Genomic DNA, 13,040 nt, shown 5'->3' on the forward strand with positions numbered 1-13,040 from the left:
TTAGCTCAGATCAGTCCATTGTTCTCTCAGCCAATGGGAAACATTCTGTTCTTCATTGACTGAGACAGTGAGTATGGATCGTCATGGGACCCCCTTTATTGGATTACACAGTACCAGGATTTGTTTTATCTTGTCAATGAATTGGTGAAAAAGGGAATGTGTTGGGGAGTGTTTTATCACATAAAAATTTGTTTGTCGTCCATTTTTTTTTTTTTTTTTAAATTATTGACTGCTAGTGATGTCGGGTACATGATAGACGCCGTGACATCACTATGCCAGGTAACATTACACAACTGTTATCAACCCCATATATTACCCTGTTTGCCACTGCACCAGGGCAGCGGGATGCGCCACATCTGGGGAGGCTGCGGCCTGCTTTTTAGGCTGGGGAAGGTTCAATAACTGTGGACCTTTCTAGTCTGAGAATACCAGACCACAGGTGTCCGCTTTACCTTGACTGGTGATTTAATTTGGGGGAGACCCCACGATTGTTTGAAATTATTTATTTAATTTAAAATAACAGCATGGAGTGCCCTCTGTTTTGGATTACCAGCCAAGGTGAAGCTGCCAGCTGCGGTCTGTAGCAGTTTGCTTTACTCTAGCTGTGCACAAAAAATAAGGGGGACCCCACGTCATTTTTTTTAAATTATTTATTTTTTTTGCTAAGTACAAGACTAAATACCCTTTAGTGCCATATGAAGGGCACTAAAGTGTGCAAGATTACAAAATGCAGAGGAGTGAGACATTATATTTGTCTTTCTCATCTATCCATCCTTCTCTCTCTCTCCATCTCCATCCCACCCTCCATCTTTCTAGGTTTTGACTGTATGTAACCTTCCTACAGTTTTTTTGTACGGTATGCAAAACAAATGAAAGGCACACGGATGACACACAGACCGTATACAGAATAGAATGGATATGGATGTCACACGGATGAATCGGTGGAAAAACAGGACTTTTTTTGCGGACCGCAAAAACGGGACAGTCGTGTGAATGTAGCCTTAATATGTAAGAAAACATTGTACACTAACTTTTATACATAGAAGAAACTCCCAAGATGTGACAGTCTTGTAAAGGGAGACTTCCACCTTAAGGTCAAATATAGGAGAGGTGATCTTGTAGGGACTATCTTAGCAAGGGGATACCCTATAATGACTGCTATCCAACCTGGGACTAACAAGAGTCTTATAGCTGCAATGCTCCTCTGGATAATATTCAATTTGTCTCTCCAGGGAGGAAGGAGACGAACTCTAGTGCCACCTATTGGAAGTAGCAATCCTAAAAGTCAAAAGTGGCTCTTTAAGGAGCCTTTTCATATGACCTAGGATTTATGCCAGATCAGAATCTCAATTTACAGACACTCTTTCGGGAGGATTGTCCCTCGCGGAGACTGACAAACAAAATATGACAGCCAGATTGGTTTGACAGTCTCCGCAAGGAGAAAAGCTTTCCCATTAGACCCCACTTCAGCGTCTCATTCAGTGAGATCAGATCCCATACTTTGCACTGACGAGGGACAATCATCCCAAAACACCGTGTCTGCAAATTAAGGTTCTTATCTGGCATAAATTCTAGGTCATATGAAAAGGCTTGTTAAAAAGAGCCAGTTTTGACTTTTAGGATTGCTACTTCCAATAGGTGGCACTAGTTAGTCTCCTTCCTCCTGAAGAGACAATTTTCACTTTTACTCTTTAAGTATTCAACAGGAAGTGAAATAGAAAGGATGACACTTACCTTGTTTGCACATTTCCAGATGTCTTCAGTGACTGAATGACCATTCTGTAATAAATAAAAAAGGCACTAATAAAACAAAGTCACTTTACATCTAAATATTGATTCATAAAATGCATTGAGAGAGAATGCTAGGACATTGTTAAAAAAAAAAAAAGTGTCATTACACAAAGAAAATACAATCCAGATAATACCAAACTTGAAAAAAAAAATAAATAAAATATTACATACATATACAGAGTCATGAGAAAGTTTGGGCACCCCTATTAATGTTAACCTTTTTTCTTTATAACAATATGGGTTTTTGCAACAGCTATTTCAGTTTCACATATCTAATAACTGATGGACTCAGTAATATTTCTGGACTGAAATGAGGTTTATTGTACTAACAGAAAATATGCAATCCGCATTTAAACAAAATTTGACCGGTGCAAAAGTATGGGCACCCTTATCAATTTGATTTGAACACTCCTAACTACTTTTTACCGACTTACTAAAGCACTAAATTGGTTTTGTAACCTCATTGAGCTTTGAACTTCATAGGCAGGTGTATCCAATCATGAGAAAAGGTATTTAAGGTGGCCACTTCCAAGTTGTTCTATTTGAATCTCCTATGAAGAGTGGCATCATGGGCTCCTTAAAACTCTCAAATGATCTGAAAACAAAGATTATTCAACATAGTTGTTCAGGGAAAGGATACAAAAAGTTGTCTCAGAGATATAATCTGTCAGTTTCCACTGTGAGAAACATAGTAAGGAAATGGAAGAACACAGGTACAGTTCTTGTTAAGCCCAGAAGTGGCAGGCCAAGAAAAATATCAGAAAGGCAGAGAAGAAAGGTGATAACAGTCAAGGACAATCCACAGACCACCTCCAAAGACCTGCAGCATCATCTTGCTGCAGATGGTGTCAATGTGCATTGGTCAACAATACAGTGCTTGTTGCACAAGAAGTAGCTGTATGGGAGAGTGATGCGAAAGAAGCAGTTTCTGCAAGCACGCCACAAACAGTCGCCTGAGGTATGCAAAAGCACATTTGGACAAGCCAGTTACATTTTGGAAGAAGGTCATGTGGACTGATGAAACAAAGATTGAGTTGTTTGGTCATACAAAAAGGAGTTATGCATGGAGGCAAAAAAACACGGCATTCCAAGAAAAGCACTTGCTACCCACAGTAAAATTTGGTGGAGGTGTTCCATCATGCTTTGGGGCTGTGTGGCCAATGCCGGCACCGGGAATCTTGTTAAAGTTGAGGGTCGCATGGATTCAACTCAGTATCAGCAGATTCTTGACAATAATGTGCAAGAATCAGGGACGAAGTTGAAGTTACGCAGGGGATGGATATTTCAGCAAGACAATGATCCAAAACACTGCTCCAAATTCACTCAGGCATTCAAGCAGAGGAACAATTACAATGTTCTGGAATATTCAGACCTGAATATCATTGAACATCTGTGGGATGATTTGAAGTGTGCTGTCCATGCTCGGCGACCATCAAACTTAACTGAAGTGGAATTGTTTTGTAAACAGGAATGGTCAAAATATACCTTCATCTAGGATCCAGGAACTCATTAAAAGCTACAGGAAGCGACTAGAGGCTGTTATTTTTGCAAAAGGAGGATCTACAAAATATTAATGTCACTTTTATGTTGAGGTGCCCATACTTTTGCACCGGTCAAATTTTGTATAAATGCGGATTGCACATTTTCTGTTAGTAGAATAAACCTCATTTCAATCCAGAAATATTACTCAGTCCATCAGTTATTAGATATATGAAACTGAAATAGCTGTTGCAAAAATCCAAACTGTCAAAGAAAAAAGGTTAACATTAATAGGGGTGCCCAAACTTTTCACTATTATTATTATATTATATTAATTATATTAATTATATTAATTATATTATATTAATTATATTATATTATATTTTTTATATTTTATATTTTAAATATAAAATATAAAATATAAAATATAAAAATTATATATTATATATATATATATATATATATATATATATATATATATATATATACATATATATATATACACACATACACACACATATATATATATATATACACACACATACACACACTTATCTATATCTATATATTACACACATACATACCTATCTATATATTACACACACATACATATCTATCTATATCTATATATTACACACACATATATATATATATATATATATATATATATATATTATTACACACACACACACACACACACACACACACATACATATTATATCTATATATATATATATTATATCTATATCTATATATAACACACACATATATTATATCTATATCTATATATGAGCCATTTTTAACCCTGTGCTTTACAGTTATTCGACAAAAAGCCTGCCTCCATTAAAGTCAATGGAGCTTGCAGCCACAGTGCAGCCAGAACTTAAGAATGCGCAGCCTCACCCTTAAATGGAATGTTGGCATGTCACAATGCAGCCATGGAAAGAGACAGAGTCAGAGACAAGGAAAGAGACAGACAAGGAAAGAGACAGACAAGGAAAGAGAGAGAGAGAAGGAAAGAGAGAGAGACAAGGAAAGAGAGAGAGACAAGGAAAGAGAGAGACAAGGAAAGAGAGAGACAAGGAAAGAGAGAGACAAGGAAAGAGAGAGACAAGGAAAGAGAGAGACAAGGAAAGAGAGAGACAAGGAAAGAGACAGAGACAAGGACAAAAGACAGAAAAAGAGATAGAGACAGACCGAGAGGGAGACAGACAGACAGACAGACTGGGAGAGAAACAGTTACTATTCCGGGCAATGCCGGGTGCTACAGCTAGTATTACACATTTTTGCACCAGGCGTGGCATAAGGTCACCCAAAAGCAGTGTGAAAGACTGGTAGAAAGCACGCCAAGACGCATGAAAGCCATGACTAAAAATCTTCGGTTATTCCACAAAATATTGATTTCTGAACTCTGAGTTAAACATTAGTATTTATTTATAAAATGATTATAAACTGGTTTTCTTTGCATTATTTGAGGTCTGAAAGCAATGCATGTTTTTTGTTATTTTGACTCATTTTCAGAAAATACAAAATTTTATTCCTTGGAAATTCGGAGACATGTTTTCAGTAGTTTATAGAATAAAACAACACCTTAATTTCACTGAAAAATATACCTATAAAAGAAAAAAAAAAAATAATCAGAAATACTGAAAATTTTGCAGTGGTCTCTTAATACCTACCTACTCCAGAATGTATTTAAAATAGGAGCGTGGAAAAAAATAAATTGTAGATGTAAAATCTGGATAGAAAATCTGCAGTATATCCCATATGAAGAGATGCACTACTTTATGTCAATTGCAAGATATAGAGGGCAGTCAAGGAGCATCAAATAGAACATACATGCTTCAGGCCTGTGTTTTGTATAAAACATTGAGTTTTGCCTGTATAGCTCCTTGAATGCCACACAGTGCCCTTTGTCAGTGTCAACACTACTTTAAAAAGAAACCTATTATCTTAGAAAATTCTACTGTTTGTAGCTGCAGATATAGGGTTAATCTACACGTAAATCGCGTTAAAATGCTGCCAATGCATTACTGCAAGTGCGGCTACCAGAAGAAAAATAGAAACGGAATTACTGGTAGGAACTAATTCTAGGAACCCTCCCCGACAGCACCACAGGAGTTAACTCCATGCCCTAATATGGACAGGAAACACAAAAAGGTTAAATAACCCCTCGCCACCTTCCATCACCAGTGTTTTTTTCCAAGTAACTACTCCGGCTAGAATGGTCTAAACTTTTATTTCAGTCAAAAACCATTAAAATTTACAATAGGCAGGGAGGGAATATCCGTGCTGTTGTGGAGGGTTCCTAGAAACTGAATTACCGGTAAGAACTAATTCTATTTTCTCTCTTCACCCTCCACGACAGCACCACAGGAGACGTAACAACGGATATTATTAGGGTGGAGGAGACAGCCTGAAGGACCTTCCGGCTGAAGGCTAGGTCCTTATTAGACAGTAAGTTCAGTCTATAATGTCTTGTGAAGGTATGGACTGAATACCAGGTGGCGGCTCTACATATCTGCTTGATGGGAGGAGTCAGCCTTCTCGGCCCAAGAAACAGACACTGATCTGGTAGAATTAACCTGAGGTCTCCTGGAGGAGATAGTCCCTGAGTTTTGTAGGTTTCCATAATTGCCCATTTGATCCAGATCGCAACTGTGTTCTTAGCCGCCTTTTTACCTTTATTTTGCCCCATGATCTAGACAAAAAGATTATGGTCATTCTTTATATCTTCAGTCCTCTGGAGATAGTTTACAACCGCTCGGCGTACGTCCAAGGAATGAAATTCCTCCTCTCTAGGATTTGATTGATTCTGGCAGAAGGATAGTACAGTCATGGCCAAAAGTTTTGAGAAGGACACCAAAATTATATTTTCACATGATCTGTTGCCCTCTGGTTTTTAATTGTGTTTGTCTGATGTTTGCAATTATATTTCTGTATGTGATGTAATCATATTATGAGTACCAAAAGGTTCTATTGACAGTTAGAATGAGTTAAAGCAGCAAGTCAATATTTGCAGTGTTGACCCTTCTTCAGGACCTCTGCAATTCTCCATGGCATGCTCTAAATCAACTTCTGGACCAAATCCTGACTGATAGCTGTCCATTCTTGCATAAGCAATGCTTGCATTTTGCCAGAATTTGTTGGTTTTTGTTTGTCCACCTGTCTCTTGATGATTGCCCACAAGTTCTCAATGGGATTAAGATCTGGGGAGTTTCCAGGCCATGGACCCAAGATCTCTATGTTTTGTTCCATGAGCCATTTAGTGATCACCTTTGCTTTATGGCAAGATGCTCCATCATGCTGGAAAAGGCAACACCCACACCTGTGTTAATGGAACAATCACTAAAACAATGTTAGCTGCTCCTTTTAAAGGCAGGAATGCAATGATGTTGAAATGTGTTTTGGTGGTTAAAGTTAATTTTCTTAGCCAATATTGACTTTGCAAGTAATTGCTGTTAAGCTGATCACTCTTTATGACATTCTGGAGTATATGCAAATTGCCATTAGAAAAACTGAAGCAGTAGACTTTGTAAAAATTAATATTTGTAGCATTCTCAATACTTTTGGCCATGACTGTAGTATTACGTCTTGAGATCTGTGGAATCCAGATACTAATTTAGAGAGAAAAGACTGGTCTTGACGGAAGATAATCCTGTCATCCAGGATTCGTAAATATGGCTCTCTAGTAGTTAGGGCCTGTACTTCACCCACTCTTGTGGCTGATATGATCACTACCAGGAATGCAGTTTTCCATGACAGAGTTCTCTGATCTGTTGACGCAATATGTTCAGAGGGCGATTGTGTTAAGCCATTAAGAACTATATTTAAGTCCCAAGTAGGGGCCAGATTAATTTGTCTGGGACGCAACCTTCCCGCTGAAGTCAAACCTCCTAATTCACCAGTGGCTCACTAGATCTTGATAAAAGAATGAGTTGAGAGCAAACAATTTGCACCTTGAGGGTTCCAAATCTTAGGCCTTTGTTTAGGTCATTTTGACATTTTGAAGAAAGTCTAGGATCTGTGCCACATTAGGATGGAATGCATCAGGTAGCTCAAGTTCACAACAGGAGAAGGTCTTCCAGATTTTCCCGTATATAGCATTAGTTACCGGTTTCCAGCTGTTCTGTAGCATCTCAATCACTTTGTCGGATAAGCCTCTGGCTTTTAAGATCGTGGTTTCAGAAGCCAGGCTGCTAGGTTGAGCTTGTGAAACTCCTGATGCAATAGGGGACCTTGATGAAGATGGTCGTATATGAGGTAGTAGTATCAGTCCTTTGCAGGCTAGACGGGTTATGGTCCAGAACCAGCTTCTCATCGGCCACATTGGTGCGACCAGGATTGTAGTGACCCCTTCCATCCGAATTTTCTGTAATGTCTTTGCAAACATCGGAATTGGTGTAAAAGGTATAGGCAAGCCTGATGTCCCATGTATGTGCAAGAGCATCCTCAGGCAGGCACCGTTCTTTTGGGTTTAGTGAGAAGTGGTGCGTTTTTGCGTTCAGTTGGTTTCTGAACAGGTTCACTTCCAGATCGCTCATCTTTCTACTAGGATCTGGAACACCTCTGAATCGAGAGCCCAGTCGCCTGGTTGAACATCTGTCTGACTGAGGAAGTCCTCCTGGATAGTCGCAGAGTAGTGATGTTGATGCCGAACACGAGCTTTCCTGGGAAGCTCATGTTACAGTTTGAGTCCAGGGTGTGTATATATATATATATATATATATATATATATATATATATATATATATATATATATATATATATATATATATATATATATATATATATATATATATATACATACATATACACACACATACATATATATGTGTGTATATATTATATATATATATATATATATATATATATATATATATTATACATACATATACACACACACACACACACACACACACACACATATATATTTTATTTATAAAAAAAAATAAACAACCACGTTATTAAAAAACATGAGTATATTCACAGGTTCAGTGACGCGTCCTGAAAACTGTCTCCTGGCTGCTTCTGATCATTGCTATGCCCCCGGGCAACCACCACTGACTAAGGACAGGTCCAGGAGGAGAACAGAGTAGTGTCACTTGGATCTTGAGGTTAGTAGGTAGTTAGTGACTTTGGTTAGGGCAGTTTCAGTGGAATGATTGGGTCAGAAGACATATTGTAAGCAGTCAGAGTGAGCAGGAAGAGAGGTGGGAGGACAGTTCAAGATGAACATGCTGTTCCAGTAGTTTTGAGGCATAGGGGAGAAGTGATATGGAGCGATAGTTTGACACAGAGGAAGGGTCAAGGGAGGGATTTTTGAGGATGGGTGTGATGGAGGCATGTTTAAAGCATGAAGGGAATACACCAGTTGTTAGAGAAAGGTTGAAGAGATGGGTTAGGGCTGGGATGAAGACTGCTGAGATTGGGGATGAGGTGGTATGGGAGTTGATCAAGCAGGCAGGTCGTGAGATGTGATCTTGAGAGTAGAGTGGAAAGATTATCTTCTGTCATGGTGGAGAAGCTGGATTTGGTGAAAGAAGGCTGAGTAGTTGTAAGGAGTGGCTGTGGTGATTGTGGGACAAAGCTTGCTCTATATTGTCAATCTTCTGCTTGAAGAAAGAGGCGAAGTCTTCAGCTGAGATGAGAGGAGAGGGATGTAGTGTCAGGGAGCAGAGGAGAGAGTTGAGAGTTGAATAGTTGTTTAGGGTTCTGAGATAAAGATGATATGAGCGATGAGAAGTAGATTTGTTTTGCAGCAGTGAGTGCAGACTTTAAAGTGGTGAGGGCCTGTTTGTATATGATGAAATGCTCGGTGGAATGAGACCTCTTCCAACTGCGCTCAGCGATTCTGGAAGCCCGTCTCAATTCTTTAGTCTGACTTGTGAGCCAGGGTTGCCTGTTGATTGTGCGGGTTTTGGTGTATGTGAGGCGGGCAGCTGATTCGAGAGCTGCAGAGATGGTGGTGTTTTATTAAGTGGCAGCAGCATCTGCACCGTGTGAAGAAGCAATGTCTGCAAGAGGGAAAAAGAGACTGAGAAAGTGCGCGTAAATCAAGGTGATTGAGATTTCTGCGAGGGTGTGAAAGATTGTGGAGGGGGAGTTATGTACTTGGAGAAGAGAGGGAAGAGAATGTTAGTAGGTTGTGGTCAGACAGCGGGAGAGGCACATTAGAGAAGTTAGATAGGGAACAGAGGCGAGTGAAGATAAGGTACAGCGTGTGGCCATATTTGTGAGTACCTGCAGAGGACCATTGGGTAAGGCCGAAGGAGGAAGCAAGTGCTAGAAGTTTAGAGACAGATGAGTGAGAAGTGTCAATGGGGATGTTAAAGTCACCCATGATTATGGTGTGGATGTCGGTGGAAAGGAAGTGTAGTAGCCCAGGTGGTGAAATGGTCAAAACAGGTTGTGGCTGGCCCTGGAGGGCGGTAAATGACAGCCAGTTGGAGATTGGAAGGGGTGTAGATGCCTACGGAGTGCACCTCAAAAGAGGTGAGTAGCAGAGGGTGGTAGTGGAATTGGTGCAAAGGAGCAAACCAACTCCTCCACCATACTTGTTACTGGGGCGGGGGGGTGCGAGAGAGATGGAGACCACCATAAGAAAGTGCAGCAGGAGAGGCTGTGTCAGAGGAGGTGAGCCAGGTTTCTGTGATGCCAAGAAAGTAAAGTTTATTAGTGATTAAAATGTAGGAAAGTTTATTGCAGAGAGCGAGCGTTCCATAGGGCTCCTATTAAAAGGGACTGGGGGATCGGGGGCTGGGTATGAGGTTAGAAGGGTTGCGGAAATTTTTGTTAGATTGTGAAAAGCAGATGTGACAATGGGGATGTGGTGAGGAGGGCCAGGATTTGGAGAGATATCCCTAGCAGTGAGGAGAAGCAAAGAGAGTGTTAGTAGGTGGGAGCAGGAGAGGCCATGAGATAGCCGTGTCTGTCTGGAGACACAGTGTGTAAAGTGGAGGAACAGATCTGAAGAGAGGGTGAGATGGGTGGGGAGGATGGAGTGAGAGATGAATAGTTCATTACAGGGTGTAGGGATCAGAGGGAATATTAGAAAGTTAAGTATTCTAGGGGTGAAAGTAAAAAGACACACAAATATTGTTTAAAGTGGCTACGTATCCAGTTACCTTCCGGTCCCTTCTGGCCCAATTCGGTCTAATTCATTTTCTGCACACTTAAGGAACCACACACCGACAATGTCTAAGCCGACATTGTGAGCCACATACAGTTAGGTCCAGAAATATTTGGACAGTGACACAATTTTCGCGAGTTGGGCTCTGCATGCCACCACATTGGATTTGAAATGAAACCTCTACAACAGAATTCAAGTGCAGATTGTAACGTTTAATTTGAAGGTTTGAACAAAAATATCTGATAGAAATTGTAGGAATTTTACACATTTCTTTACAAACACTCCACATTTTAGGAGGTCAAAAGTAATTGGACAAATAAACCAAACCCAAAAAAAATATTTTTATTTTCAATATTTTGTTGCGAATGCTTTGGAGGCAATCACTGCCTTAAGTCTGGAACCCATGGACATCACCAAACGCTGGGTTTCCTCCTTCTTAATGCTTTGCCAGGCCTTTACAGCCGCAGCCTTCAGGTCTTGCTTGTTTGTGGGTCTTTCCGTCTTAAGTCTGGATTTGAGCAAGTGAAATGCATGCTCAATTGGGTTAAGATCTGGTGATTGACTTGGCCATTGCAGAATGTTCCACTTTTTTGCACTCATGAACTCCTGGGTAGCTTTGGCTGTATGCTTGGGGTCATTGTCCATCTGTACTATGAAGCGCCGTCCGATCAACTTTGCGGCATTTGGCTGAATCTGGGCTGAAAGTATATCCCGGTACACTTCAGAATTCATCCGGCTACTCTTGTCTGCTGTTATGTCATCAATAAACACAAGTGACCCAGTGCCATTGAAAGCCATGCATGCCCATGCAATCACGTTGCCTCCACCATGTTTTACAGAGGATGTGGTGTGCTTTGGATCATGTGCCGTTCCCTTTCTTCTCCAAACGTTTTTCTTCCCATCATTCTGGTACAGGTTGATCTTTGTCTCATCTGTCTATAGAATACTTTTCCAGAACTGAGCCGGCTTCATGAGGTGTTTTTCAGCAAATTTAACTCTGGCCTGTCTATTTTTGGAATTGATGAATGGTTTGCATCTAGATGTGAACCCTTTGTATTTACTTTCATGGAGTCTTCTCTTTACTGTTGACTTAGAGACAGATACACCTACTACACTGAGAGTGTTCTGGACTTCAGTTGATGTTGTGAACGGGTTCTTCTTCACCAAAGAAAGTATGCGGCGATCATCCACCACTGTTGTCATCCGTGGACGCCCAGGCCTTTTTGAGTTCCCAAGCTCACCAGTCAATTCCTTTTTTCTCAGAATGTACCCGACTGTTGATTTTGCTACTCCAAGCATGTCTGCTATCTCTGATGGATTTTTTCTTTTTTTTCAGCCTCAGGATGTTCTGCTTCACCTCAATTGAGAGTTCCTTAGACCGCATGTTGTCTGGTCACAGCAACAGCTTCCAAATGCAAAACCACACACACCTGTAATCAACCCCAGACCTTTTAGCTACTTCATTGATTACAGGTTAACGAGGGAGACGCCTTCAGAGTTAATTGCAGCCCTTAGAGTCCCTTGTCCAATTACTTTTGGTCCCTTGAAAAAGAGGTGGCTATGCATTACAGAGCTATGATTCCTAAACCCTTTCTCCGATTTGGATGTGAAAACTCTCATATTGCAGCTGGGAGCGTGCACTTTCAGCACACATATACATATACATATACATATACATATACATACATACATACATATAAATGTATTTCTGAACATGTTTTTGTAAACAGCTAAAATAACAAAACTTGTGTCACTGTCCAAATATTTGGACAATTTCTGGACCTAACTGTATAGGGTTAGAAAGCACTGGATCAAAGGGAGGGAGGGTCTGGTACTCATCCTGATTACTTAAATCAAAGCTGAACCCAGCTGTAGGAGAACATAGGCACAGATAACAAGGAATTATTTTGCCATCAATGTTCAACAGGTTTGTGACAAGAAAGAAATTGTTATTAAGACACTGGCAGTAAAAGATACTAAAGGCCCTGTCATACACAGATTAATCTGCAGCAGATCTGTGGTTGCAGTGAAATTGTGGACAATCAGTGCCAGGTTTGTGGCGGTGTACAAATGGAACAATATGTCCATGATTTCACTGCAACCACAGATCTGCCAAAGATTTAGCTCTGTGTGTGACAGGGCCTTTAAGCTCATCACACCAGCCAGTTTCTCCAAGCCCTAGTGGAAAAAGTTCTGCAAGATTACAAACTCAAAAAAAGAACATGTTCTTGCTATTGTAGTGGACAATGCTTCAAACATGATAAGTACAATTAAACTGATGAATGAGAGTAATGAACAACAGCTAGAAAAAAAATTAAGGATTCAGTATATTTGAGATGAAAGGCCACAATGTTGTTCATGTAACTGAGGAACAAACAGATATTACAAAAGAAGAATAGCAAAATGATACTTTAGAATTAGATTATCTTGTTGAAGCTGCTTCAAAACACTTTCATATTCATCACATGCGCTGTGTTATGCACACGCTGCAGCTGGCAATAAGAGAGTCTGCAAGAGGGCATGTTTGAAATCTGATTGGAAAAGTGAGGAAATTGGTTATTGCCGCCTGAACCTCTAAAATTGATTCCATCTTGAAGAGACGTGCTAGGAAAGGGACAATTGTTGATCAAGCCACTCG

General features: G+C 40.1%; 1 protein-coding gene across 2 annotated transcripts in view; it reads right to left on the reverse strand.

Moving 5' to 3' along the window:
• Positions 1–13,040, reverse strand: part of RPS6KA1 (ribosomal protein S6 kinase A1) — a 652,732-nt gene that overhangs the window by 603,972 nt on the left and 35,720 nt on the right. For both annotated transcript variants that reach the window (XM_075335914.1, XM_075335912.1), the window contains exon 2: positions 1,735–1,779. In XM_075335914.1, coding sequence (XP_075192029.1) covers positions 1,735–1,779 — 45 coding nt within the window. The remainder of the gene's footprint in view (positions 1–1,734; positions 1,780–13,040) is intronic.

This window comes from Anomaloglossus baeobatrachus, chromosome 2 (assembly GCF_048569485.1).
Source record: "Anomaloglossus baeobatrachus isolate aAnoBae1 chromosome 2, aAnoBae1.hap1, whole genome shotgun sequence".
NCBI classification, from domain to species: Eukaryota; Metazoa; Chordata; class Amphibia; order Anura; family Aromobatidae; genus Anomaloglossus; species Anomaloglossus baeobatrachus.